This window comes from Urocampus carinirostris, chromosome 1 (genome assembly GCF_059441175.1).
Source record: "Urocampus carinirostris isolate Australia breed hairy pipefish chromosome 1, RoL_Ucar_1.0, whole genome shotgun sequence".
NCBI lineage: Eukaryota > Metazoa > Chordata > Actinopteri > Syngnathiformes > Syngnathidae > Urocampus > Urocampus carinirostris.
The window spans coordinates 52345531-52372160 of NC_142349.1; the positions used below are offsets into that span (position 1 = coordinate 52345531).

The window sequence follows — 26630 nt, forward strand, 5'->3', positions numbered from 1 at the left end:
ACACCAAAACTCTGTACGGCCACAGATTTGATCAATTGCCTTATCTGTGTCTATGCTGCACTGAAATTGATATTTGGCCATTCCTCTGCATTTAAAAACACTTTGCTAAAGATTTGAACATCGTTCCTCATGGACTCCCTTCCGAGTGTAGGCTGGACTTGGCTCGGCTGTTGCAACTTAAAACCCAGAAGTTGCTTTAGGATTATGTCTGGTTTGAATGAAAAAAGATGGACCCTATTTTCTACGCTCTGCAGGCTGCAGCTGGCTGCCAAGAAGTTCAGATTGTCCCTTGCCCATTGTTAGAAGTCACCTGAAATGGACTCCGGCACCTCTCCTCCCCTCAGAATGGGGGTCCGACTTTTCAAGTTGTGCCTGATTGTGCTAGTACTCTACAGGAATCTTAAACTTTATCCTCCTCAGTAATAATAATGTCGGCAATGGTTCAGGGGATTAAGCAGGTTGTACAGTGACCAGAGGGCCGTTGGTTTAAATCCAGATCTACTGTGAGTCATGTATTATCTTTGGTCAAGACACTTCATACATCTTTCCTCTGGTGCCAGTGTGAGTGGCCATGGCACATAAAAGTTGTAAATGCTTGGTTGTGGGGGCGAGAAATGGCAGCCACAGATTATCCAGCCTGCCTCAGAGCAGGTATATAGTTTAGCACCACCAAACATGATTGTGTGCGTGAATGAATAATGCATCCACTGTAAGCTATTTGAGTGCTGAAAAAAGCGCAATATAAACCTAGACAAGCACAATATAATTCATTATTATTCATGACAATCAATCATTAATGTCTATTTACAACCAGTTCCACTGCCCGCAGAAAGCTAAGATGGGGGGGGTTTTTAAGGGTTATTGTTCTATCTTCGTTATTCATTATCCATTATCCGTTATCGGTCAGTTCATAATACGCTACAAAGCCTAGGAGCCGGGACACTTACTCTCAGCCAAAAGGCCAAGCTAAGGTCCTAGCCCTAAAGCCTTGCTGCGATCATTGCGAATGCACCGTTCCCGGAGGTACTGCAATACCGGGCCGATGCGTGGAGTGGACAGAGCAAGCTCTTATTCCATCTCGGACTTGAGTACCCCCACAACCCTGGAGAAGATAAGCAGTTCAGAAAATGAATTGATGGATGTCTATTTACGGGCTGAAGAGTTTACTTCAAGATTCAGAAGGGGCAGTGTTATTTTCGCGACAGTCGCAGATGAGTGGAAATGCACGTAACCCTTGGCAGGGTCCTCAAGGGGTGCATAGGAGTTTGTCTATGCTGTCTACACATTATGAAAACAATAAAAAGGGATATCGAGCTGGTGCTTTTTTTTAAGCTAAACAAATTAAAACACCAGAGAGCGATGTACTACAGGAAGAAAAATAAACGTTCCCTTCAAAAATACAATACAAACCTCATACAAAAGGTTCTACTCACTTATTTGCAGGTTGACTATTAAGCAAAGAAAATACATCTTTGATTGGTATTCGTGCAAGTGCCACCGAGGTCCTTTGGTCTACCGAGTGCTGATTTCTGGACAAGCATGGCAGACGCAACATAAGGGATGTAAATGGTAGTCTTGTGTATTCTGCGCAGCTTTTGGACCACACCAATCATGTAGTTAAGATAAATTTGGTGACAAAGCCTAGCACTACCCTTAGTCACCTATTTTGTTCTTAATTTCAGGCCAAGCCAAAGGTGCTGTGGGGTTCCAGTTTTTTGGCCTTCACATTGACTATTGCTTTTTGCAGATAGGATATTTTTGTATTCTTCAAGCGGCTGTGTGTGAATCAGTTGGGATCAAAATCAGCACCTTCCTATGTGAGACTATGGTTCTCAGCTAGAGAGCAGTGTAATTGTTGGGACGTGGCATACCACTGTGCCTCAGAGGGCACCAACCTGAGAGAGTGACCAAACCAAACCCATCTGTTTTTCATCACCCACACCAGAATCTAATCAAGGATGCCCTATATATTGACTGTGCCGACAGCACAGACTGTTGGATGGTTTCGTTTTCCGTAGCAAAGCCTGTACTTCCTTTCAATTGATCCGACGACTGAGCAAGGCTAAGGCTTGGGGTAATAGAAATTATGCATGTGGACTGGATCCTGGCTGTTGAGAGTACTTGGAACCATGTCCATTTCGTCAAAGACTCAATGACTCCGACGCCCTGATGAAGGGAACACTGCAAATGATTTGGCGGAGATGATTAATTGGGTGATCCACCTGGACAATTATCTGTGTGAACGACAGCGAGAGTGATATACATAACTGCCGCAGACAGCACCCCATGCTTCTGGCCAGTGTGAAACTCTGTGTCAAGATGCCCATGCAGCAAGGGGGTTGCTAGCCTTACTGTCGTGGTACTGCCGCTTTGCCTCCAACGCCTGCCTGTAATAAGGCCATAGGGCCCCCTTTCACCTTGCCTGTTCGTCACAGAAAACATAGGTTCTTGCAGATGGCAGAACTCTTTTTTAATGGATTCCAAGGGATTATAAAGATTCTGCAAATGGCGGTTGCTGAATTTTCTGTGTGCTTGCACCACGAGTGTGCATTATGACATTGAATAGGCACTGGAAGCAGATTTTCTCTGATGTCCTGTAAAACTAATCTAATTCAGAAGTGGAACTAGAGTATGTATCAGAAGATTCAGAGGAATATAAGACAGAGAATGACGAATCATCTTTAGAAAAAGAAAAAACATGAAGCTGAACTTTCAAAAATATGTCAAAAAATCAGCATCATATGACCAACACGACCGTGATGCAAGTCATCATCCTAGACTTTAACAGTAACAAGTAGGTGTGGACAATGTAGATTAGGTCTTTTGGACATACAGCTGCAGAAGGATGATTACCGGCTGTTCCCTATTCATCTTGCACAACATTATTGATATTGATGTTTTCACCTACAATTACTTTATGATCTGGAGATATTAAACCGACCTGAATATTACCATAAAAAGAACACGATAAGCATGTTCCTGGAGCAACTAGGAAAGCTACTCGAAACTACACTCAATGAAAGAAAAAAGCCTGTCCCCCGCACAGAAACCTCAGCAGAAGTTATGAAAGCTATTCCAAGTGAATGCCACCGTCCCTCAGAAGGTGCCAACCTGGTAGAGTGTCCAAACCATGCGCACCTGTTTCTCATACCCCCCACCTGACTCTAACAATAGTCTGGACTTTCATTGTAGGAACACTGAACTTTGAAAATTAATCGAGTTGTATTACTTTAATAGTATAGTATTCGGATTATGTTACCGATTACATTATGTAACAGGTAATTACTAACTGTATCGGATTCCATTTTTAAAGTAATCTACCCATCCCTGTGCATGCTGCAGTACACCCTGTAATTCTGCAGTAATCTACAACACTTGTGCGTTTTGGCATGTGTGCACGTAGCTGTGTTTGTTCAACCTACAAGATTTTCGGCACAAGGTATTGCTGATGCTTGTTTAACTTCTTTTGAGCTTGATGTTGACTGTGTTGTACTCAGTGTTATTTGATGACAGTAAAGATCATTCAGAGGTTAAATACTAGCTGGTTCTTGACGTATCATCAAGTAAAGTACTGCACTTCCTCTCATCCCCCCCTCTCGCTCTCTCTCTTTGTCTCTCTCCCCTTGACACAGAGCAAAAGAAAGCTCTGTCGCAGCATTATCCTGAAAATCACAGAGGGGGATGGGGTTCCCTGTTGGATATATTGCCAAAAGCGCAACAAACCAACAGAAAGGGAGGGTAGCACTAGTAGGGATTGGTTGGGAAAGTGCAAGAAAAGGAAAAATACACAACATACGATGCAACCATTTGTTAGCCAAATCTACTACCCTCATTTGGATGTCATTGTTTTAGGTAGAGCATATTCAAGATGGTGCTGCCATACACTTTACACAACGGTAGCCGGCAAAAGATGATGAAAAATGATTATGATTTTCAATTATGGTCGATATAGAATCTTAGTATACGTTAACACATATTACTCTTTTAAACCAAAATTCAAATTTTAAAAATATTTTATAGTTATGAATATGAGCACCTGTTTACTAGACAGATGTGTTCTTCTCTCCTCTAATGAACATACTCTGTTTAACAAATCTCAAAAATCAGTAATAAAGAACGTCAAAAAATAATAATCAAGGGTGGGTGACATTGAAATGGAACAAGATGTGTTATCGGATTGTATATTCTTTTTAATGGGAGTGCTAACCAGATAGATGGATGGATGGATGGATGGATGGATGGATGGACAGACGGACGGATGGATAGATATTACATGGAAATTAATATTAGCAACAGTAATAAGTTAAAAAAAACATATGTACATAAATAATTAATTATTGATTTTTTTCAATATTAAAACTACATTAATCCCAGACTGTTTAGCCAATCAGAAGACAGAACGCATTGTATGATGACAATCTGTGAAGCACAAGTCAGTGAAAGGTGAACTGTGCTATAGCAAGTGATTACAGTATATGGTTATCATTAGTATTAATATTAAAGTTAAATAAAATGTCATCATAGGTAACATTGGATTAGATGCCAATAATGCAAACATTGGTCATTGGTCAATAAGTGGCCTATATGTTTATTTCATGTATTTGGCAAGTGACGCACATTTTCCTTTGCCACTGTTTTTAAGCATCACATCGAGCTTTTCTGAGGAAGAACTGAGAGAGGAGAGTGTGCATCTGAGAACCATTCATTTAAGACATTGGCTTGAAGACGAGGAGCTGAAACGTATAACTGAATTGATAAAAGGGTACAAAAATCCAGCGTGCAAAGCTCAGCAAAAAATAAAATGGGGGCTAATGGTGCAAAATGACCCCCAGCCTGTCCCTCATCTGCAGCTCCTTAGTGCCTCTTCAACACAGAGCAAAAATCCCCCCTTTTCTCAGTATGTGGCTCTGTCCTGTGCTGCAAAGTAGAGCGCAGTCAGCTAATACAGGCACTGCAGTGCCATGCTAGCGCACAACCAGTCAGTTGGATAACATCCACCAATGGGGGGTGGAGTAGGAAATGGATGGGAGCGGCAGGGAAAGGGAACTCCGGCGTTGATTAAAAATAATCTTTTTCTTGAAGCACTGTGTGAAAAGATCTACTTGATTGTAAAATCATAGTTTAGGGGGACAAGGGAGGTCATTTTAATACTTTGTGAGACGAAATGGACCACACAGGTGACGCTGTGCTTTGATTTTCTGACATCCTCCTTCAACATTTGTCTAGCTCTAAATTGAGCAAATCGGGTAAAAGTGAGGTGCTGCCAGAGCTGAAGTGCTGCTGCTGTTACAGCAGATGCTGCTGTGCTGGCACCCTTCCCTCTCTCTTTCCCACCTATCTTTTTGCACAATGCCGGGACTCAAATGTGGACTCGACTTCTTTCAAAGTCACCTCGGTTTTTATGTTGACGCTACCGCTCACCCGCAATTTAATTCATTTTTTTGTTTTACTGTTTTTGCATGACTCATTTTGCTTTTATCTTGTTATTTTACTGGGGAAGTTTTGGTGGTAGATTATGGACCCATGTGGGGTAGGCAGGAACTAAAGGAAGTGGTGCTCAAAAGGAGGGATTGGAGTTAATAACAAAAGGAGGTACAAAGTTACAAACAAACATAGGTTCACAAAAAAAATGACCAAACCAAACAAAGTCCTAATCAGGGAACAATAAACGGAATCTGGAACCAGAAAGTTCAAGGAGCAAACTAACCAAAAAAACAAAACACGAACAAACGAACCTGGCATGGTGATGGGATAAAATGACAATGACCGGACCAACGTGTGCAGATCCAAATGACTTTTTTAAAGGGTGACGAATAATTTGGTTCAAAGGTGTGTATCACCACACACCTGTGCTCAGTCCAAACCCCGGTGAGGGCCTTCTTGTCGTAGGAGGTTTGTCAGACCCTAACAGATGATTTCAAGGCATAATTTGGCTGTTTAAGCGCAGTAATGCTGAAGTGTAAAGTAATTTTTGAGCAGGAGTCTCGAACTCTGGGCCGCAATTGGCCTGCAGATTAGTTTGAGGCTATTAACTTTATATGAAGGTTTGATGCTAGCGCCACAATTTTGATATGGATGTTACCTCTGTGCTAATGATTTAGGCAAAGCTCAAAATTCAGGACAATTCACTGGCAAATGAGCCACAATTACAGTGTGTGCAAGGAAAAAAGCTTACTGTGAAAAGCATTCTGACAAACACCATCACTGTGTGGTATGCTGGGAGCACAGAACCGGACACGAAAAACATGCATACAGTGATCAACACCACTCAAAAGATCATTGAATGCTCTCTGCCCAGTCTAGAGAACATTGCAGACCTGCGATACCGTCGTGGAGCCATCAACATTATAAAAGGCACTTCCCATCCTGGCCACCGCCTCTGTAACCTGTTGTTCTCTGGTTGGTGCTACAGGTCCCTCGAAACCAGGACAAACAAGCTCAGAGACAGCTACTTCCCCAGGGCCATCACCACCCTAAACAAGTGGTCAAAACTGTGAAAACATATCTTGTGACTTATTGTTTTTTCCTTTTATTTCCTGCTAAATGTTATTGCACAAAACTATGAAAGTATATACCTACTGATTTTTTGTTGTTGCTCCTGCTAAAATTGTTATTGCACTTCTTATAGTTGCTCAATTGATACCATGCAGTTGTTTTTTTCATTCACGAATATTGCACTATATTTATAACTTTGGCCAGTCTCTAAGCACTCACAGTTCATGTTTCATGGTTCCCTTAACCGCATGGGTCGTAGGGGTTAAATAATCAATCTTATATTCAGCAAGCCCACCTAGCTGCCTGAAGCTGTATTTTCTGGCACCCCCGGTAGTTCTCACAGTACCTACCCACTTATTAAAAAAAATTGTATCTGTTCTGGGCAGCACGGCGGCGCAGTGGTTAGCGCGTGTGCGGCACAGTTCTGAGGTTATGAGATCGAATCTTCCTGTGTGGAGTTTGCATGTTCTGTCCGTGTTCGTGTGGGTTTCCTCTGAGGACTCCAGTTTCCTCCCACATTCTAAAAAAAACATGCTTGTAATGTTAATTGGCTGATCCAAACTGTCCCTCGGTGTGAATGAGCGAGTGACTTATCTGTCTCTGTGTGCCCTGCGACTGGCTGGCAACTAGTTCAGGGTGTCCCCTGCCCACTGCCCGAAGATAGCTGGGATGGGCTCTAGCACCCCCGTGACCCTACTGAGGATAAGCGGTGCAGATAATGGATGGATGGACAGCTGTTCTTCTCTGCACTACTGCATTATGTACTGTTCCAACTGAATAACAATAAAGACTTTTTGATTCAATACTATATTGGGTTTGCATATGTTTCACCTACTGCCCATTTTTGTACATATACACAGTTTCACATCCTCTTACTAGTTCAATTCGTCTCAGGATTGTGCTCGTCGCTCGAATTGCTCGTTTAACGAGCAACTTTTCCCTTTGGAAATAATTAAAAACTAATTCGATCCTGTCCTCCCAAAAGCATACAAGGGAGCCCTAAATAAAATACATTTTTCTGATCACTAAAAACACATTTAAATAGTAATTAAACAGAAAAAAGTACAGTCATAAGATAAATAAAATGAGATTAACGAAATAGAATGTGACGAACAAATGTGGGCATGTGGTGCGGAGAAGGTGGGGTTGCAAGGAGGAGTCATAGATATCGCATTTTTGGACAATTTCACATCGTGTACGCTGTTTACCAATTTTTTGTACAGGAACATTTTTTTTCGAATAAAAACCGTCCAGCCCATTTTAACCCTAATCCAGATCATATCTGTCACTATTAGCAGACAAAAACGTCATCGTAGATTGTCGCTGTATTCTACAAAGTCTGTCTTGCTGTGAGTAAATAGCACTTACTGTACATTTAATATTAAAGTTACTGTAACTTTAGATGAAGATACACACAAAGCATAGTGTTTTATTTTTTGTCTCAGGCAATCCGTAATGGCCGCCTCTGAGACTGATGGTGAACTGGAATTTCCTACGTATAGCAAGCAAGATATGTGTTCAAAAAATGTGTTTCGAATTTTTCGTGTTTAGAGGCATTTGACAAAAGAGGTACCACTGTATATATAATTTTTGTATTTTTTCATTGGGCTTCGACTGCACCTTTCATCCTTTCACCGCTCAGCTTTCCAGCACTCAACTCGACTCTCTTGTACACCTTTTGAAAATTAAGCCCATCCGATTGAGCTTAATGTGGTCCAATAAACCAAATTCAGTGGTACCCTGGTCCTCAACCGCCTCAATGCTCAACCAAATCGGTGTTCAACCCAAAAAATGTGCGCCAAAAATGTTTCGATGCTCGACACTAAATTCGGTGCCCAACCGAAAATAGCCGAGTCAAAATAGCCGAAAATATTCAAATGGAATGATATTTGGCGCGTAAAGAGTGGAGCCGAGTGGAGCCGAGTGGGGCCGAGTGGAGCCGAGATGCACTCGGCGGCGCGAGTTAGCCTAGCTTTAGTGCCACTTCTATCCGGACCGCCAATGAGTGAACGGGTACGTCATTTTTGAAGTTATTTTTTTCCTAGTTTGTGCTTTTGTGTTGCTTTTGAACATGGGTCCCAAGAACAAGGGAAGGGAAGGATAAGAGGAGAACAGTGAGGCAAACTATTGGACTGAAAAAAGAAATAATCGCCAAGTCGGAAAATGGTTTTCGAGTGTCCAATCTCGTCTTGCAATACGGCAGTGCAAAGTCGACAATTTGGACTTTTATGAAACCCAAAGAGGTGATAAAGGAAGCTGATGTGGCAATTGGAGTGACAGCGCTTACCAAGCAAAGGCCTCAGATAATCGAGGAAATGGAAAAGTTGCTTCTAATCTTTATCAAGGACAAGGAGTTGGCGGAGGGTAGCATTAGTGAAGCTTTTATTTGTGAAAAAGCGCTTGCCATGTCCCACACTCATTCTTGTATGCCATCACACCACTGTTCAAAGGTATGAAACCGATACAAAATAGTTTATATTTTTTCTTTTTTACGTTTATTATTTATTATGTACACTTTTATGGACTTTAATGTTGTTAAGATACACCTTTTCTGTCATGACACCCGCTCATTTGGCGCTAACCGGTGCGGGCTCTGATTGGCTCCCTGTCCCTATTTAAACACAGTCCTGTCACTTTCCTGTTGTCAGTCCGTCTGTGAACCTCTGTTGATACAAGACAAGCCTTTTTGACCCAGACTTCTGCTTGTCCCGTTTTTGCTCCCGTTTTTCCACCTGCCCGTTCCTGATCTCCCGGTTTGTCTTCGGCTACTACACGTTTTGATCCCGACCCCGTCTGCTCTCCCGTCCCGGCTTACGAACTGTTTTTGATCGTGACCACGTCTGCTCTTCCATCCTGGCTTACGACCTGTTTCTGACCTGACCACGTTTTTGCTCTCCTGTCCCGGCTATTGACCTGTTTTGTCCGTCCCTGGCACCGCCATCGCCCGCTATGGAAGCTCCACTTCTGTATTCGAATCACAATCCGATTGCGAGAGCGACTTGCTTTCAGCGTCTAGGAGCACCGGATCGCGGGCACTGCCCTTCCTCTCTCTACTTCAATAAACTTGTGAGAAACATTACGCGATTAGGTCTTCCCTTAGTTCTGGATGTGACATTTTCTTAATATTTTAGGTATTTTTTATGGGTGGAACGAATTAAAATGCTTACTATTGTTTCCTATGGGGAAAAAAAATTGGTACTCAACCAACGAGCAGGAACACATTATGGTTGAGGACCGATGTACCACTGTATATTTATTTCCTTAATTTTTCACTTTTCAATCAAGTTTAACCCTAATCAGTCCCAAATTGAAGATGAAGTAATGATTTAAAGCAAACACAATAAAAAAGATGAACACAAAACCATAAGTTTAAAACCTAAAACTACCCCAGCTATCCTTGATAAGCGAAAACAGAGGCTACACCCCCATTTGGATTTCTTTGTTAAATGTATGTGATGGATCCGTTCTGTCGCATTGTTGTTTTCTCATTGAGTTTGTTTCCACCTGTACTTGTCAGCTATGACTTGTGTAGCTGAAAATCATCTCCTGTGTTGGCTCATCAGTGCGCTTGTCTTTAGGACAGAGGTTTCTTTCCTTCGCTGTCAATATTCCCGTTTATATGTGCCATTTTTTACTTGTTTCTGAATGCAGACTCAATGTTTTTTCAAAGACTAAAATTCCCAAACCAGCTTTTCTGGATTCTATTACCGCCGCCCCCTTCCAGATTTCTTCTTTACCTAGTACCACACACTAGGGAGCAACTCGGCAGCGCTGAAGATACGCATGCTGCTCCGGAACTGCAGTTTGCAGTTAGGACAGCCAATTAATGTCGCAGGTTACTTGGTATCAAATCAAGGTCAGGGTAAGCATTTTAGCAGTGAACTAAATGATTTTTAGAACAGTTAATTTCCTTCACCCTTAAATTTAAATTGGTTCGGCCTCCTGAATAAGAAGGGTACTCCAATTCATTGAGTGATATTTTCTCTTTTAAGTGTAGAGCTCCATAACCTTTCAACATATATTAAAATCAACTCTGAGGGTTTAGACTATGCACTGATCTTTTTGCTGTGTTTGGTCGATAAAATCTTACAAACTACAAATCATAAAAAGAACAGGCTTTCCGCGCTCACACACACCCCATCATGACACACAGTCCTACTTACTGAAGCCAAAGTGTGGATGCATTGAAAATTACTCAGGAAATATGAGAGTGAAATTATATCAACATGCTTCACAAAGAGTTGTAAGTGCCACTGACAGACCTTGCTGTCATCTTTTCAGGGTATGTACACCATTTTCATGGCTAAATACAAGCACTTTTAAGGACTCAGAGCCAATTTTTCAATGTATCCAGTAACAGCAAAAGATTGCCTTTGCAATGTTTTACTGGCCTTTTTAGTTGCTTATCCAGTTGGCCTCTTTAGTTAGCTACCTACACCAGCTCTGACCAACACCAGCCACGGGCTGTTTTCAGCCTCTCCGGGTATATTGCATTTATCAAGCTATACGAGATCTTGAGTAAATGGCAAATATATTTTTGAGACAAATATCTACCCATATGGGGTAAAAATGACAGTAATATGTAGCTTACATTTTCAGTTGCAGGAAGTTCTTCCCATTACAATTTACCAATTTTTTGCAAAATGTCCAGAATTGATACTCGATCCTAGCACTATTCCACATTTTTTAGTGCAATGTTTAGGTGTAACATGCACATGTCCTTTTTGGCGCGACCTGGAGGGAGTGATGACGCTTCATAGATCAATGCCATACTAAAAAATGCCAGCAGCCGTTAATCATGAAGAACAAAATGCAATGGCAAAGCAAAGCCACCAGAGAGCAGACTTGTTGTGACACATTGCATTAGTTTCAAGCATTTCAAAGCACTTCACTCAAAATTCAAGCACTTTTCAATCCTTGAAAAGATAGCATTATAATTCAAGCATTGTCAAGGATTTCAAGTGCCCGTAAGAACCCTGTCTTGTAATTGATTAGGGTGGACATTGTGCATTTTACCTGTTTTATTTTAGACTCTCATTTCGTCTGTATGTTTGCAAAAACACTCGGGTTAAATAAATACCCCAGGAGGAACAAAATTATTTTCATAAAATAAGTTTTAGAGTTTGGATGGGGGTGTTGTTTACTACAATCTGACCCAAATCTATCATTATTGTAAATATTATTATTATTACTATTATTATTATTATTATTATATTAACCCCTTAATGTTCCGATAGTCCGGCGGTATATTGATAAACGAATATGTGTTTGTACGATGTCACCAGTCACTGAAATACATCATGCCACATAAGGGCCCGGTCACACAGCCTTTCACGGGCGTATCGAGGCTGATTCACGGCCAGAAATTTCTGCCTGTGAAGCAGACGCTGTTGGACGCTTTTCGATCGCCATACAGACGAGATACAGCCGTGCTTTACACGCGGTCGGAAATTCACACGCGGTTGGCCGCGCGAAAAAGTTTTGCACTGCTCAAAACGACACGGAACGACGTGCTACGGCCGCGGCTAAGGCGTGGTTACACGCGGGTAGGACGCGAAATTTTAGCGGTTAATTGTGGGTGGAGCACGGTCATAGCACGTTTGCGCCTGTATCGCGGTGTTATCACGTGAACTAGCGTGCGTAACGCGTGTGACGGTCAAACGCCTTTCTCCGCGTATATTCAGTGCGATTTGCCGAGCACACGTCAGTTGTGCTCGAGACGTCAAGGGGTGAACATGGATCCCCGTCACCGTAGTGACCTCGTCTTAATCCATTTTTATTTCTTGACATTTCTTTTCATTTCATAACAAGATAATAAATAAAAATGAAAAACTATTACAATAATAACATATTGGCTTCTTCGGTGCCATAGCTTGAAATCTTGATCTTCGTGGGACTGTGTCTTGAGCGGTTATGATTTCTACAGCCCGGCTCGGCAGCTTTTATACCCGTGGTCCACACGTGGAAATGACGCGGAAATGACGCGGAAATTACGCGATGAGGAAGCGGAACAGTCGCCGGCGTGTTTTGCGGGCATACCACCGATGAACAGCGGGTTGGCCAATTTTGCACATTTTCCATCGTGGGCAACCACGGGCAAAAAAAAAAAATCGCAAAATTTTACCCGCGATACAGACGTGACCGGGCCCTCACATTGAAAATTCTTCGGATTTCAGATATGATGACCTTCTTAAAATAGACCCATCACAGAAAAATCCCGATCAGTCGGAAACAAGATACCAGAAAACCATAAAGCCACCAATAACGTCTCCTGCCCGTCATCAAATTTGTTGAAGGGCCCCAAAAATGGCTTTGTTACATCAAGGAAGATCCAGAGAATCCAACAGTGTAAAATATTTACTCCAAAATGCACGATAATGGCCAACAGATGAAAAGAAAAATCCGCCTAAAAGCATGTCTGCCTTGGCCGATCTTCTTGTAATTCGTTCATTTTGTTTCAAAACTCCCCTTTAAAAATGAAAAGACTTATCAGATGACTTCTGGTATTTCCGTTAACCTTTGGAATGACACACTTTTGGCCAATGGTTTTACTCGAGTTGCCCCAATCCATGATGAGGAAATAAATTGAATTATGTTAAAACATATGATAGGTGGACTTAGGTCAGCGTGATCTTCTCAGTAATGTGCTTGTTTAGACATTTCCTGAACTGAAATTGATTTCTCCTGTCTGTTGTTGTGTATATTCATACAAAGAAGTTGAGATTATAAGAAAAATATGCTTGGGGAGTAACGAAATACATGTAAGAGCATTACGTAATCAGAATACAAAATTAATTTTATTGTATTCAATTACAGTTACAGAAAAACAATCAAAATTCAAACTACAGGTAAGAATAAAGATTACTTTGCAGGGTTACAATTTCATTAGAAAATACACTTATGTTGCACATTCAGGGGACGATATTTATGTCAGTATTACTTCCTTTTGGGGGTTTTGTAGCTTCCTCATTTTTCTTTTTCCATTTCCAGAATTTTTTTGACAAGCTTTGCACTGCTTGTGATGCATATTCAGAACAAATAAATGACAACAACAACAACTCTTTATGTTTTTCCACGTTCCCATTAACTTTGTTAAAACTGCCATGTCTGTTCATGCCTCTCTCTCTGGTGTCTCATTCACTCCACACACGAGCAACGGAGAGCTCACTCTTTGGTCCCCCTGCTGTTACTATACGACCAAATTACTATATGACCAAAAACTTCGCTAAACTAACAGAAGATTATAATTAAAGTGCAACTCATGATACAACATGAACAAACCAGCATGAACATATAAATAAAATAACATGAAACGAAATGTTCAATGCAAATTAATGCCTGTGGTTGTACTTCACAGCATCCTTTCAAGCATCCTTTAATTCACTCTATGCTCTCATTCATTCACATGTCTCAAATTTACATATCAACAACACGCTAATAGATAAATTGCGCTTATCATAATTAGTGTTGGGACTAACGCCGTTATGAATAATACTGTTATGTAATGGCGTTATATTTTCAGTTACAGGGTAATCTAACTAATTACTTTTTCTGCCGTTACACCGTTGTTACTGTTATTGGCGGCCAAATGAGGTGTGCTACTTTGGCTGCAGAATGCCAAAGGTGACCTGTGCCCGCACACCTGATGACGTTTTCAGCGGTGCAGTTTTACGTTGTCGTCCGAGTTGTTTACGTCACGTCTTTTTGGATCATGTCACCGTTTAGTTAGCGACTACCATATACAGTTTTTAGATAGAGATTATGAATACAGTATTTACTAATGTGCCAAAAGAAAAGGCAATGGGGGCTGATTTGAGAAAAATGTGAGCCCAATATGAGCCCTATATTTGACAGCACCTCCACTCTATGAGCCGGCCCTTGGAAATGAACGAAGGGGGCTGGCTTCCCACCAATCAACAGCTGGGTTCCTCTGAGATGCCTTATGTTCTCTTATGATTGGCCAATATGCATTTTGGGGGGATTCTGTGTTAATTACTTTGAATTTGTTGAGCACAAAAAATGGTTAAAATTGTTGTTGTTTTTTTGTAGATTTATTAATATTTTAATTATATTTCCTATGTTTTCAGTGTTCATGTGTCTATATAAAAATGTAAAAGTTATTATGTTTCTTCTTTCATCTCTTTTTTCTTTTGTTATTGTATTTTTTTCCATTTGTTTCTTGTTTTTCCATTTTTGTCTTATTATCTCTATTTTTCTCCCTTTTTAAGTCATTTCGTGCTTAATGTTGCATACTATTTAAAAAGAGATCTGAGAGCTATTTTGGGACCCGAAAGAGACGGCTCTTTCTAGCCTACTGTAGATACAAAGGCGTTTCAGGATACAAAGTAAAAAATACATTACAGTTACGCGCTGACATTCGCCGCTCCCAGAGTTCTACCTGGCAACCCTGGTGCGTATGCGTAAACCCCGGCATGCTCTTCGTGTCCCCTTCCCACATTGTAAACAGTTTACTGTATGGTACTGCTATAAAGAGCTATTATTCACAATGGACACCACGAATGTCGTGCAGACAAGGAGGAAATGGACAAGGAGAAAAGAAGAAGAAGATACCGTATTTTCCGCACTATAGGGCGCACCGGGTTATAGGGCGCACCTCCAAAAAATAGTTTTTGGTTCTATATCTTCCATACATAAGGTGCATTGGATTATAAGGCGCTACAATGGGAACGTCGACAAAACAGTCAGATAGTTCAGTCAAACTTATTACCCCCTTAATATTCCGAAAGCTTGCAAAGAAGCAAATACGTGTCGTAGACACGTGCGGATGCGGTGTCCGTACGATGTCACTCAAATGCATCGTTCCAAATATCATTCGGAAGGTTAAAATCTTGGGATTCAAGAAATGCCAACCACTCCTTAGTTTCTATTTTCTTTTTCGCTCGCAACTTTACTGTGCATATGACAATAAATACTTGGAATTGAGTTTAATTTTTAAAAAGACCCATCACAGAAACATCTAGATCACTCTGAAACAAGATACTGGGAAAATATATAGCCGGAGTAGCTCACCGAAGTCGTTGCATTCAATAATAATGGGCAACCATGGTCCTCTTATATCCGTGAGTGTAGTAAATCCAGGAGAGTAAAATATTTACAAATACAGAATGGTAAAACATGTTTCCTCTATGCCGTAGACAACCACACTTGCTATTCATATTCATCTTTTTTGGCCAATTGCAGGGTTTGTTTTGCCCCTTTAGCCTATGCGAGCCTGTAAATGATAAAAAGGATCCGCCCCCTTTACCTCCGAATAACTTTAGCCAATAGTGATCGATTCAAATGACGATTGACACATCTTTTTCGGCCAATTGCAGGCTTTTTTTTGCCCCTTTAGCCTATGCGAGCCTGTAAATGATAAAATGGATCCGCCCCCTTTACCTCCGAATAACCTTAGCCAATAGTGATCGATTCAACTGATGATTGACACATCTTTTTCGGCCAATTGCAGGGTTTGTTTTGCCCTTTAGCCTATGCGAGCCTGTAAATGATAAAAAAGATCCGCCTCCCTTACCTCCGAATAACTTTAGCCAATAGTGATCGATTCAAATGATGATTGACACATTGGTTAGCCCATGAAACGCTGATATATAAATCCCAGCATACACCGCGGACTACTTCGCGTTCGGGGGAAAATAATCGGCGGCTGGTTGAATTAGCTGCAAGACTTTGCAACTTAATATTGATCCATATATAAGGCGCACTGTATTATAAGGCGCATGGTCAGCTTTTGAAAAAAATTAGGACTTTTAGGTGCGCCTTATAGTGCGGAAAATACGGTACTCCTTCTGGCCATCGAAACAAGGCAATAGATATTAGAAAGATATGAAAACACACAGCACCGTGAAGGAGTTCAGAAACGACAAGGAGGATGCAGACATCATTCCATCAGCCCAAAATAAAGACATTTTGGCAAAATTCCATGAAGTCTCAGAATTTGTGGAAAGAAATCACTCAAAAATTGTCGGACTATCGCTCGTTATAATGATGTCTGGCCTCGCGCATTTCCCACGGGCAAAAGCAGACCTCATTTGATCAGTTTTTAAGAAACACCAGGCAAAAACAAAGAGGTTAGTTAAAAGGTAAATGAATATTTGCATTATTTCCTTTATTATTGTTTTTTTTTTTACATGATGTGGCCCTCATTTTATGTTTATCATGCGGTAATCTAGTTTTAATATTTATCTATTTCATGTTCTGATGCTTTTTTTATGAATGATTTAAAAAATACATACTTTGCGGGGCTCGGAACGGATAAGTGCGTTTACATTCAAAAGGCGGAGGAGAGGTACCGCTGTATGTCTTGAACCTTGGACATTTTCTCCAAGTGCACAACGTAGCACGGAAGCTGCTAACGTTTCTCTTGTCGAAGCAGGATTTTTGGGGGAGGAGGGGGTGAACTTTTCCCGCTGCAATGCGCAACGGTTGACCGAGGTATGCGCAAGGAAGCAAAACCCTTAATAAGCCCGGACGACCCTGGCTACTCACCCTGGCGTATTTGGATGAGTACGGGTCCTCAAAGAGCGCCCAGATCCTGGGCTGCCACACCTCCCACCAAGTCGCCCTGTGCCCATCCTCCTGCATGCACAACCGCTTCAGGTCCCCGTCTGCTCCTGCGGTGAGAGCAGGGTCGTCCTCGGGCACTTCAGGTTCGGGGGTCTCGAAGCTGTCCAGGGCTTCCTCGGCGTCGCGATGCTGCCGATAATTCATCCAGCAGCATGCCTCCACGTCCGTCTCATCGATCCCCCAAAAAGCAAGTTCTTCCTCGAAAAGCGGCCCGCAGACATCGTTCGGACAGTGAAGTTTCCCTGTGCGGTAATAATTGAGGATGTAAGCAAAAGTGGCCGGATGGCGGTCAAAGAAGAACTCGTCTGACTTTGGATCGTAGTCGAAGTTGCTGAAGGCGTCGGGTTCCGTCAGCCAGGACAAGCGGGTGCCCGGCAAGGTCTTCAAGGTGCTCCGATAGGTTTCGTGTCGGATTCCTCCACAGTTGATGACGATCTTCTCGCTATCTGACGCCGAGCAAGTCATGGCTGCGATCGGGCATGCTTCGCTCTGTGCGCCCAAGTGCTGGTTTTGGTTTTGGTGCTGGGGTGGCGATCGTGCTTGGAGTCTGTCCCATTCACTGCAGACCTTTGTAGTGCGTTGAGTCTCTGCAAAGGCATCCTCGCGAGGTGTCACCGAGAAAAGGAGGAAAGAGCGCTACTGAAGGAGGAGACTGCGCAAGCGTCTGTGTCAGGGGCGTTACCACGCTAGGGGAAGGGGGCAGTGCCCACCCGTGGACACGCTCTGCCCACCTCAAAGAAAACTAGATGGAGTGGTGAGGCTGTATGGAAAAAAAAACACCGAATAAACTCAGAAGAAAAAAAAAAGAAATAAAAAAGAAGAACAAAAATAATAAAGCATGAATAAAGAAGTGAAAAGCTTAAATAAGGAATAAAAGGAAAACATAGCAAAAGAAAAGCTGTAAAACGCTTAGAAAAAGAAGCAAAAGAATAATTGAAAAAAGGAAAATGAGAATAATAAAAGCAGGAAAAAGATAAAAAAGGAAAACCTTTTTTTGTTGGGGGGGGGATAATAACAGTTGTGTGTCCCCTGTTCTTTTAATAAAGCAGCTGATAAATGACATAGCTTCAAAATGCTTCAAGTTTTCCAAATAACACTGTAGGCATCCATCATTTTTTGTTTTAATGTTTTGACTCAAATCCCCACAAGAACGTACCAATCTTTATTGAAAAGAGTGTTCCATAGATTTACTCTGTTCTGCGTTTTGTGTTTGCCCTCGCCACGTTTAAAATCTAGGGAGGTATGGAGGTAGGTAGGTACTTTGCAGTCTTCCTTGGACTCATTTTTGGTTGCACTGCACTCTCCAACGACATCTAGTGGACAAATATAAAACACGGTCCCTTTAAGAACAGCGGAATATTTTGATCAGCTGTTTTTGTGAAAAACCCCATTTGGCCCAACCTCACCCGGGTCCTAGCTTCAGCGCCCCCCAACCCAATTGAGTTTCAGACCCCTAATGTACAATATCTCTCTGTCTTATAATACCTTATACTATAATACTATCATTAAATTGAGACCATTAAAATAAGCAACAAATGAAAAGGTTTTTAAAAATGAGTCTTCTAAAAGTGCTTGTGTGTCCTTTTGAGCAGCCATCCCTCCTGCGGCAGAGCTCCCCCCTCCACTTGTCTTTCAATCTACTAAAACACTTGATTCAGCTAGAGCTGAGCAGCAAGGATATGATTGGGGGGGGGGGCTTTCATGGAGATCTCTCTCTCCCTCTCTTCCAGAGAGAAAGCCAAAAGCAGTACTACTCTGCAAAATTGAAAGGTTGCAGATCACCCCCCCCCCCCCCACACACACACACACACACACAATTATTTTTTCCCCCTTACTCTAAAGCAGGGGTGTCAACATGAAATAGAGGTCATTCATATGCTATGGAATGGAAGTGTGTTTTGAGCCTAGATTTAAACATTTCCACTGAGGTTGCAGATTAGGGTGGTCCTTATTTTTCGACTTTTAAAATTTCATGCTCTGACCCCTTGAATATGTTCCAATATATACAAAACGTAATTAGGCAAAGTTTCATCAAAATCAAAGGATATTTAGAGGTCGCTCAAGGCCTCTGAAATTTTGGTATGAAAAATAAAGATTTTTCGCACATTATATCAGACCTAGTGTACAAAGTTACTTGTAACTTTTCTTGTGTTACAATTATAAGCAATGGACTGAAATTGGATGTTCTAAAACGCCGTACACATAGGGTTAAGATTTCCGTTTTTTCTCGAAAATTGCCAAAATTTTACCATTTTGGGAAATTTCAAAGTCGTTGAGCTACCTCTAAATATTATCCAAATTGTTCAAAATTGCACACAGTGTGTTTTTATCGATATAAGAACATATGCGGGGGGTCAGAGCCCAATATTTCAAAAAAAAAAATTTCGACCCCCATTAAGGACCACCCTATTACAGATTGAATCTCAGGGGGAAGCGCATTCCACGGCATTTTCAGAGCAAAGGCTCCGGACCAGAACATAGGGGGAAAATAGTAGAAATATTGTATTTTTTAATACTGTTTAAGAATTTTAGATTGTATTGTTTAAACTATATGTACTTTCTGACTTTTTTCTGTGCCGATTTCCATCCCATTCTGGGTTGATGCTTTGTCCAGGCGATTGACCGGATCTCTGAGTTCCTGTTCGTCTCCTGCCAATCCGGCAATATCATCAGCAAAACGGAGGTTAGTAATGTTGTGTCCCCTAATACTGACTGTACCTTCATGTTGCTCCAGACCTTCGGACATGTTACAGTGCTGCTTTTTTGTTTGCCTTTTGGATTTTTTTTCACACTTTTAAAGTTTCATCCAGCCATTAGCTGCACCGCTTATCCTCAGTAGGGTCGCAGGGTGCTGGAGCCCATCCCAGCTGTTTTCGGGCAGTGGACAAGGGACACCCTGAACTGGTTGCCAGAATGTCGCAGGGCACACAGAGACAGACAACAAGCACGGGGAGAACATGCAAACTCCACACAGGAAGGTTCGATCTCATGACCTCAGAACTGTGCCGCACACGCTCTGACCACTGCTCTGCCGTGCTGCCCTTTGGAGTTTCAATCGTAGTTATTTCATAAAAAATGAAACATTTTTAGTTCCTAAAATCTTTGTACTGTGTTTATTGTGAATATGAACTAATTCATGTCAGATTTGTCCTAATGACTTGCAATTTGGGATGGACTTTTTTTCAACTCCATTCAATTTGTTATATAGATTTGTCATGACGTTAGCGACACAGCACTATCTATAAGAGGTTTATGTATTTTTGTCATCATTATTTGGAATAAATAAAACATATAACAACCAATCATAGGTTAGCTGGACATACAGTATCCTTCATAGTGCTTGGAGCACAAAATATCCAGGATGTTACAGCTATATATTAATGCATGGGACATTTCAAACAATGTACCGAAGATAAAAACATAAGAGTAAAAACGGGTGGTTAGTAATGAGTTATATTTATGTAAAGTTACTCGAGTAAGTCTTGGGACATTATGTACCACTCAGAGTATTTTTAAATCACTATACTAGAATCACTAGAACTTTTTACTTAAGTAGATTTGTGAAGAAATTGTACTCTTACCCTGCAACATTAGTCTACATTGAACCTGTTACCCAAATCCCCTCCACTAAAGTACGCTTCTATCTCTGCTAAGGCGCATTTATTTTGTCAGAGACCTTGTTTCTTTAATTTAGATCTGACCAGTGACCCAAACAACCACTTGGTGGCACTTGTGAACATGGTTTGAAATTTTTACATTTCTTTTTTTGCTGTGCTGTAAGCACATGTATATAGCTGTAGCCTCACATATTTATCTTATAATCCAAAGAGGGCGAACCCAAACTAACTGTCTAAATACACAGACGTGTAATATATTGTTGATTGGAAGATTTGACTTATCTGATTGTTTAAAATAAGGATGAGGGGCGATGAGGGGGGTGAGGGTCAAACAGAGTTGCTGGATACAACCGGAATGTTTGAGCTTACATTACACATAGTCCAGTGTTTTTCCGAATTGCTCAGTCCACAATTAAATGGATTTGGGAGTACAGTCCATTAACATGCCCGATTTAAGTCGCCGTCGACGATAAAGCTCCGGTGGGGTGTGCAAGCTGCTGTTTATTGATAGCAGCGGGCAGGAGATTTAGCGGTATGCTAACGTTAGCATCCGGTGAAACGGTTAGCGGTGGAAAGTAAACAGAAAACACAAAGACCATAGTTAACTCTCCCGGTACATAGAAGAGTCTGCACGATACTGCTAGAAACTCCATATTGAGTGAGCAGTGTGTGTCAATGGTTCGGCTGTTATTGTAGCGCGTAGTCTCCAACCCGTTTTTACCGGAGAATTCGTCTCGTTTGAGCCGGTGATGTAATGCGGCGTCGGGAAAGCCAAGAAGGTTCTGCTTTTTTTTTGCATTATTTATAGAAAATGCCAATGGAGGAAAAGGTTTTACAGGCAAAAAACAGGGTAAACAGTACTTCTAACAGTGCCAGTATTGTTCCACACTTTATATATTTATTGTTAATTGTGTGTAGTGATGACATAAAATTGAATTCTTTGGCTCATTTTTCAAGTGTACATGAGGCATTCCAACATATTTCCGTCACTTTATAGGTGTCAACTGTCTCATAATCTTGAATACTCTATACCAGGGCTGCCAAACTCATTTTAACTCTGGGGCCACACGATAGAACAAATATTCCCTCTTGGGCCGGACTAGTAGTTTGAGAAGAAAAAAAAGAGAAAGAAATAAGAGAAAGAGAGGGAGAGAAAAAGAGAGCATATGGGACAAGGAAAGAGAGAAAGGGAGAAAGAGTGAGAGAATGAAAAAAAAGAGAACGTGAGAAACAAAAGAGATAAAAATAGTGAGAGGGGGAAAGAAAGAGGAAAAGGAAAAATCCAGAGAGAAACTGAAAGAGTGGGAGAGAAAGAGAGAAGAGAGCAAAAGATGGTAAAAAGACACAGAGAAAGAGACAAAGAGGAACAGCGTAGAGAAAAGAGAGAGAGATGGGGTGTGAAAGAAAGAGGGGGGGAAAGAGAAAGAGAGAAAGGAATACAACTACCGCAGCTTTGTGAGAGGCACCTGGCTCTGGCAACATCAAATGGACATATTTCAAACTGCAGCTCGTTTTACTCGTGTGCTTCCCTGAGCATGTTCAGGGATCAGAATGGAGATTTTCATTTTCAGCTGAAATAGCCAGGGTCCAGGGGCCGCAGGCCCCGGCCAGGTACAGGGCAGAGCCCGGTGGGGGGCTCAGGGGGGCAAAGCCCCCCTATAAGCCAACAGCATTTATCTTATTTGCTATGTGAAAATTGCACTAGAATGAATTAAATCCAACAAAACAGAAACCATGTATTTTTTTTCAGTTTTAAGATGTTTAAAACAATTGGGGGATTACAATGTTACAACCATCACCATTGTTGTTGTGTTTTAATGATGAAGATGGACCTTGTATTTAGCTACTAATCAACAATATATATGAAAATATATACATTAATAACCATTCATCATTAATTTGAAAATAGAATGCACAAACTTAACATGCTTAAAGAAAATACATGTCATAAATTTTGTTTATCCTGTTCTAAATATTGTATAAACACAAAAGATAAAATCATTTCATAAATAAATAGATTTATAAATACCTCAGATTGGGATTTTCTGTCACACAGGGGAACCAGTGGTTGACTGCTGCTAGTATTTGAAGTGGAAGGATTTGGAACGGCCAATAATGTTGAACCGGTGGTGTTACTGTTAGTTTCACTGCCGATTTTAAATGCGGATCAGAGTGCATAATTTGATCGCCGGCAAGCTATTTTTGCTTTGTGCTTGTTCATTTTAGCATGATCGATCAGTGCCACACAACCTCGCGTACCATAATTGATCAGATCGACACAGTATAGACACTTTGCTTTCCCTGGAACATCACACTTTGCGATGAACTGGCTCAAAGTTTCTGTAACTTCCTCGATCTTTGCGCCGATTTTAACGTTTACTGTGACAGTCTTCTCCAGCCATGACCACTTAAATTTATTCTTGATTCCTTTATCAATCTCGGAGACAAAAGCCTCGTCTTATTTTCTTAGTATTTTCATATTTACTTTTTCAAACACTCATTTCACCGTTTGAAAAGACCGGAAGAAGCGCCATGTTTGAGAAAGCCAATGCTCTGAACAAAAGCTCCGCTGATTGATTATCAGCGAACCTATCGACCAATGGTAGGAGTCGATCTATTTGTTAGCTAAACCACGTTGTGTGTTATAGATCTAATGCGCTGCGCTTCTTTTTGCCGATTTTTCTTGCGATCTCTAACTGCTAACTTGGGGTGATGAAACGGTCACGAATCATACCTCACCCCCCCAAAAATATTTTCTCATCGAATTTAGACGATGTACGGGAATGACCTTTGTAGGGATGTGACGTGAGGAGAAAAAGTCTGAAACCTAGCTGGGGGTTTGGGGGCGACCCCCCCCCCCCCAACCAAAGCTCCTGGGTTTTAGGCAATTTACTTGTCCAAAACCATGCTTATATTTATCATTTAAGTAACATTTTTAGAAGATTAAAACAATTTGCCCACATAACTGATTGTTTAGTAAATACTGCAAGATAAGTTCAAATGCAGTTCAGTCCCTGCAGCTTGTGCAACAATGCGGCCAATTTTTCTGACGGCCGCCAGGGTGCGCCAGAGCAATAAAGGTAAGAGTGAGACAGTCGGATTTTGAATTTGTTTGCTACGAAAGTGAAAAAGTCGGAATGCCTTTGGGGTTCAAAAACAGCGGAAATCCGCGGATCCGCGGAAAATTCTGATCCCTGCATGTTCTACACCCCTGCAGAAGACGCAATTCATAAGCAGCGTTTTTACTACTGTATTTTCACGACCATTAGGCGCAGACTCAGTTACATGTCATAGTTGTGTTTAGTAGTTCTGGTGTGGATGAAAGAATAGCACAGTTACATGTAACAGCTCGAACACTTTTTCAATGGCCAAATTTAAGCACTTATCAGGCACTTTCAAGGCCTTTTTCCGCAGTACCTTTAAACGAACCAATTCAGAACCTTTTCTATTGTTGACTTAGATGGCTAAAATAAAGTCATCTCACTGTTAGCACATATTTTGTGCTATTTTGAGCTGTTCCTATTATGATCATTTTGTGTGAATGGGTTGCTATAAACTGACATAAATTCTGCCATTCTGCTTCAACAATGCACGCACAGCTTGGCTACGACACGCTCTATGGGTGTTTGGTAATAATAGAGTTCAATACGAAAGACAAAAAAAGAAAATACTGTATGTACAAAAACACAAAATAGGCCAAATAGACTCATTTTAATGATATTGATTGCTCTGAAGCAGAATGCATTCAATCTTAAAGACTGCTTTTTGTTTTACTTATTTTAATGTTTAACTTTTAGTCCTTTTAGAGGATCTGTGTCTAAATTGAATAATGGCCAATGTTTATTTATTTATAACAGTGAAGACTTAATATTACTCAGCTTTCGTCTATTGTTCTGCATTTTGCGTTGTTGCTCGACTTAAAATCGGTTCCGTGACAAAAAAAAAGTGTTTTGTATTTTACAATTTGTTTTGGGTAGATATGTGAATTTCTAATTTATATTTTATGTCTTTTTCAGGGTTCCTCTGCAAAACATGGGGATTTACTCAATAATTTTGTTCATGGTGTTTTATTATTATTATTGATAATATATTATTTAAAAAAAAAAAACTAAGGAGCCAACAGAGCTGGCTATTCACAGTGAGCAGAGCTGAAAGAGCAGTTTTTCTAAATAGAGCTGCCCTCTTGGGTGTGATCAGGTGGCGGCGGTGGCGCTTCAAATGACAATGCCAAAACAAGTGTTTTGTTGTCATTTTCACGTACCTAAAATATATTCTTCATTCATTGCTCTGTCTATAGTCAGACTGCCAAGACATATGGCAATAGCGACAAATGTAAGCATTTTCCTGACCCTGATAACACAACATTGGAACTCATGCATTTTCAAGGATTTCAAGCACCTCTACGAACCCTGAACGAAAACCCCAAGACCAGCCTCCTGCCAAAGGTGGCCCAACTAGCTTTTGGGTTTAGGAGTAAATCACTTTTTCACGGCACTGTACACACAAACACTATAGGTAACCTCCTGAGAACGCACATGAAAGCACACATTTTATTTGTAGCACTCGTCTCTTGCACGTACTGTACACTTATGCGCACATACGTCAACACTTGCACACACAGTAATAAACCACACACTAAGTATTGTAGGGCTTCAACTAATGATTACAATAATAATTGATGAATCGATTATTTTAAAAACACATTTTTTATTTCTTCCTCTTTATTAAAATATTGAATACACACTTAAAAAATTAAACCTTGAAGTTTTGGATGAATAGAAAGATAGGGCACAAAACAACAAAATATTCTATCATATAAAACAATAAAAAAAAATTCCAAGTGTTCACAAAATAGTTTAAAGCCCCAATGTGTAATATTTGACCCTAGATGGCACTGTGTTGTCTGGTGCAAGTCAGCTAAAGGGCAGTGTCGTGGCAGGATACCTGACAAACATGGTGGTGACCTATGTGGGGCTTCTACTGTGTAAAAGATGTATAAATTACTCGACCTATGATTTTTTTATTAAAATCAACATCTAAATGATAGTTCATGTGTTTTTCCCTAGTATTCAAATCTGTGTTATTTATTTATTTTTTTTTACGAAATGAAAGTTTTTGTAATAATAGTGTAATAATAGTCTGTAGTTTGCAATAATCTGTGATCTGCTGGATCAAGATGACATGTGGTTCTGGGTTGTCATTTACTTGATCACAGTAGTACTACAAACATGTCCCTTCAACTTTACAACAAAATTCAATGGACTTATATTTCCATTGAATAATGTTCTGGGTGGCACATAAATCGCGTGACAGCAGATCCATGAGGAAATTTGCTGACAATGCTTTTAATATTAGATTTTAATCAATTTCATTGATTAATTGTTGCAGCCCTACTGTACTGTAGCTCATACTTATACAAACATACTCGCTCTTTGAAAAATATTCAAAGCTCTCACGGTGGCCTCTACTTGACGTCTTCAACACACAAAGGGCGCGCCACAAGTTTCAAATAAAATTCTATAATGTAATGTGCGCCTTAATGTCATGAAAATATGGCAATTGCTTATTTTAATGTACCTGTCTTTGATGGTTTTTAAGCAAAATCCTTGAATAGAAAAATATGATACCAAAATGTTGTCTGAGGTCATCAGGAACGTCTTATCAGGTTCCAGGTGATAAAACTTCCAATAGCAAGACCACTGCAGAAGATGATGACGAAGCTATAGAATTGAGGGTTGAATCCCACGGTATGCATGGAGGGTGTCGCCAACTCGGAAAAACTGTTGATCTGTTGACAAAAAAGCGTGTTTGTCAATAAAAACGCTTGAAAAGCGCCTCAAATTTTATGCGACTGGTGAGTGCATTGTAGTAAGGGAGACAAGGGGCAGTTTTATCAGACAAAGTTTGACAAAATGGGAAGAGTTTGATAAATTA

At 40.7% G+C, this 26630-nt stretch overlaps 2 protein-coding genes and 1 long non-coding RNA gene across 10 annotated transcripts in view; 1 reads left to right on the top strand and 2 right to left on the bottom strand.

Moving 5' to 3' along the window:
- The window catches only part of LOC148375118 (voltage-gated potassium channel KCNC1-like), a 55958-nt gene extending 38266 nt beyond the window's left edge, over positions 1–17692 (bottom strand). For 3 of the 4 annotated variants that reach the window (XM_088344881.1, XM_088344880.1, XM_088344879.1), the window contains exon 1: positions 17002–17692. In XM_088344881.1, the coding sequence (XP_088201007.1) occupies positions 17002–17544 (543 nt within the window). In that variant the 5' untranslated portion in view covers positions 17545–17692. The remainder of the gene's footprint in view (positions 1–17001) is intronic. The other variant, XM_088344882.1, reaches the window with a different exon arrangement.
- Positions 16935–22314, top strand: LOC148375119 (uncharacterized). The gene is made up of 3 exons (XR_015851452.1): positions 16935–17833; positions 19694–19762; positions 19880–22314. It is a non-coding gene; the product is annotated as an uncharacterized LOC148375119 (long non-coding RNA).
- A 3069-nt stretch (positions 22315–25383) lies between these two features.
- Positions 25384–26630, bottom strand: part of LOC148375120 (apoptosis regulator BAX-like) — a 30955-nt gene continuing 29708 nt past the window's right edge. For all 5 annotated transcript variants that reach the window (XM_088344886.1, XM_088344890.1, XM_088344888.1 and 2 more), the window contains one exon: positions 25384–26484. In XM_088344886.1, the coding sequence (XP_088201012.1) occupies positions 26344–26484 (141 nt within the window). In that variant the 3' untranslated portion in view covers positions 25384–26343. The remainder of the gene's footprint in view (positions 26485–26630) is intronic.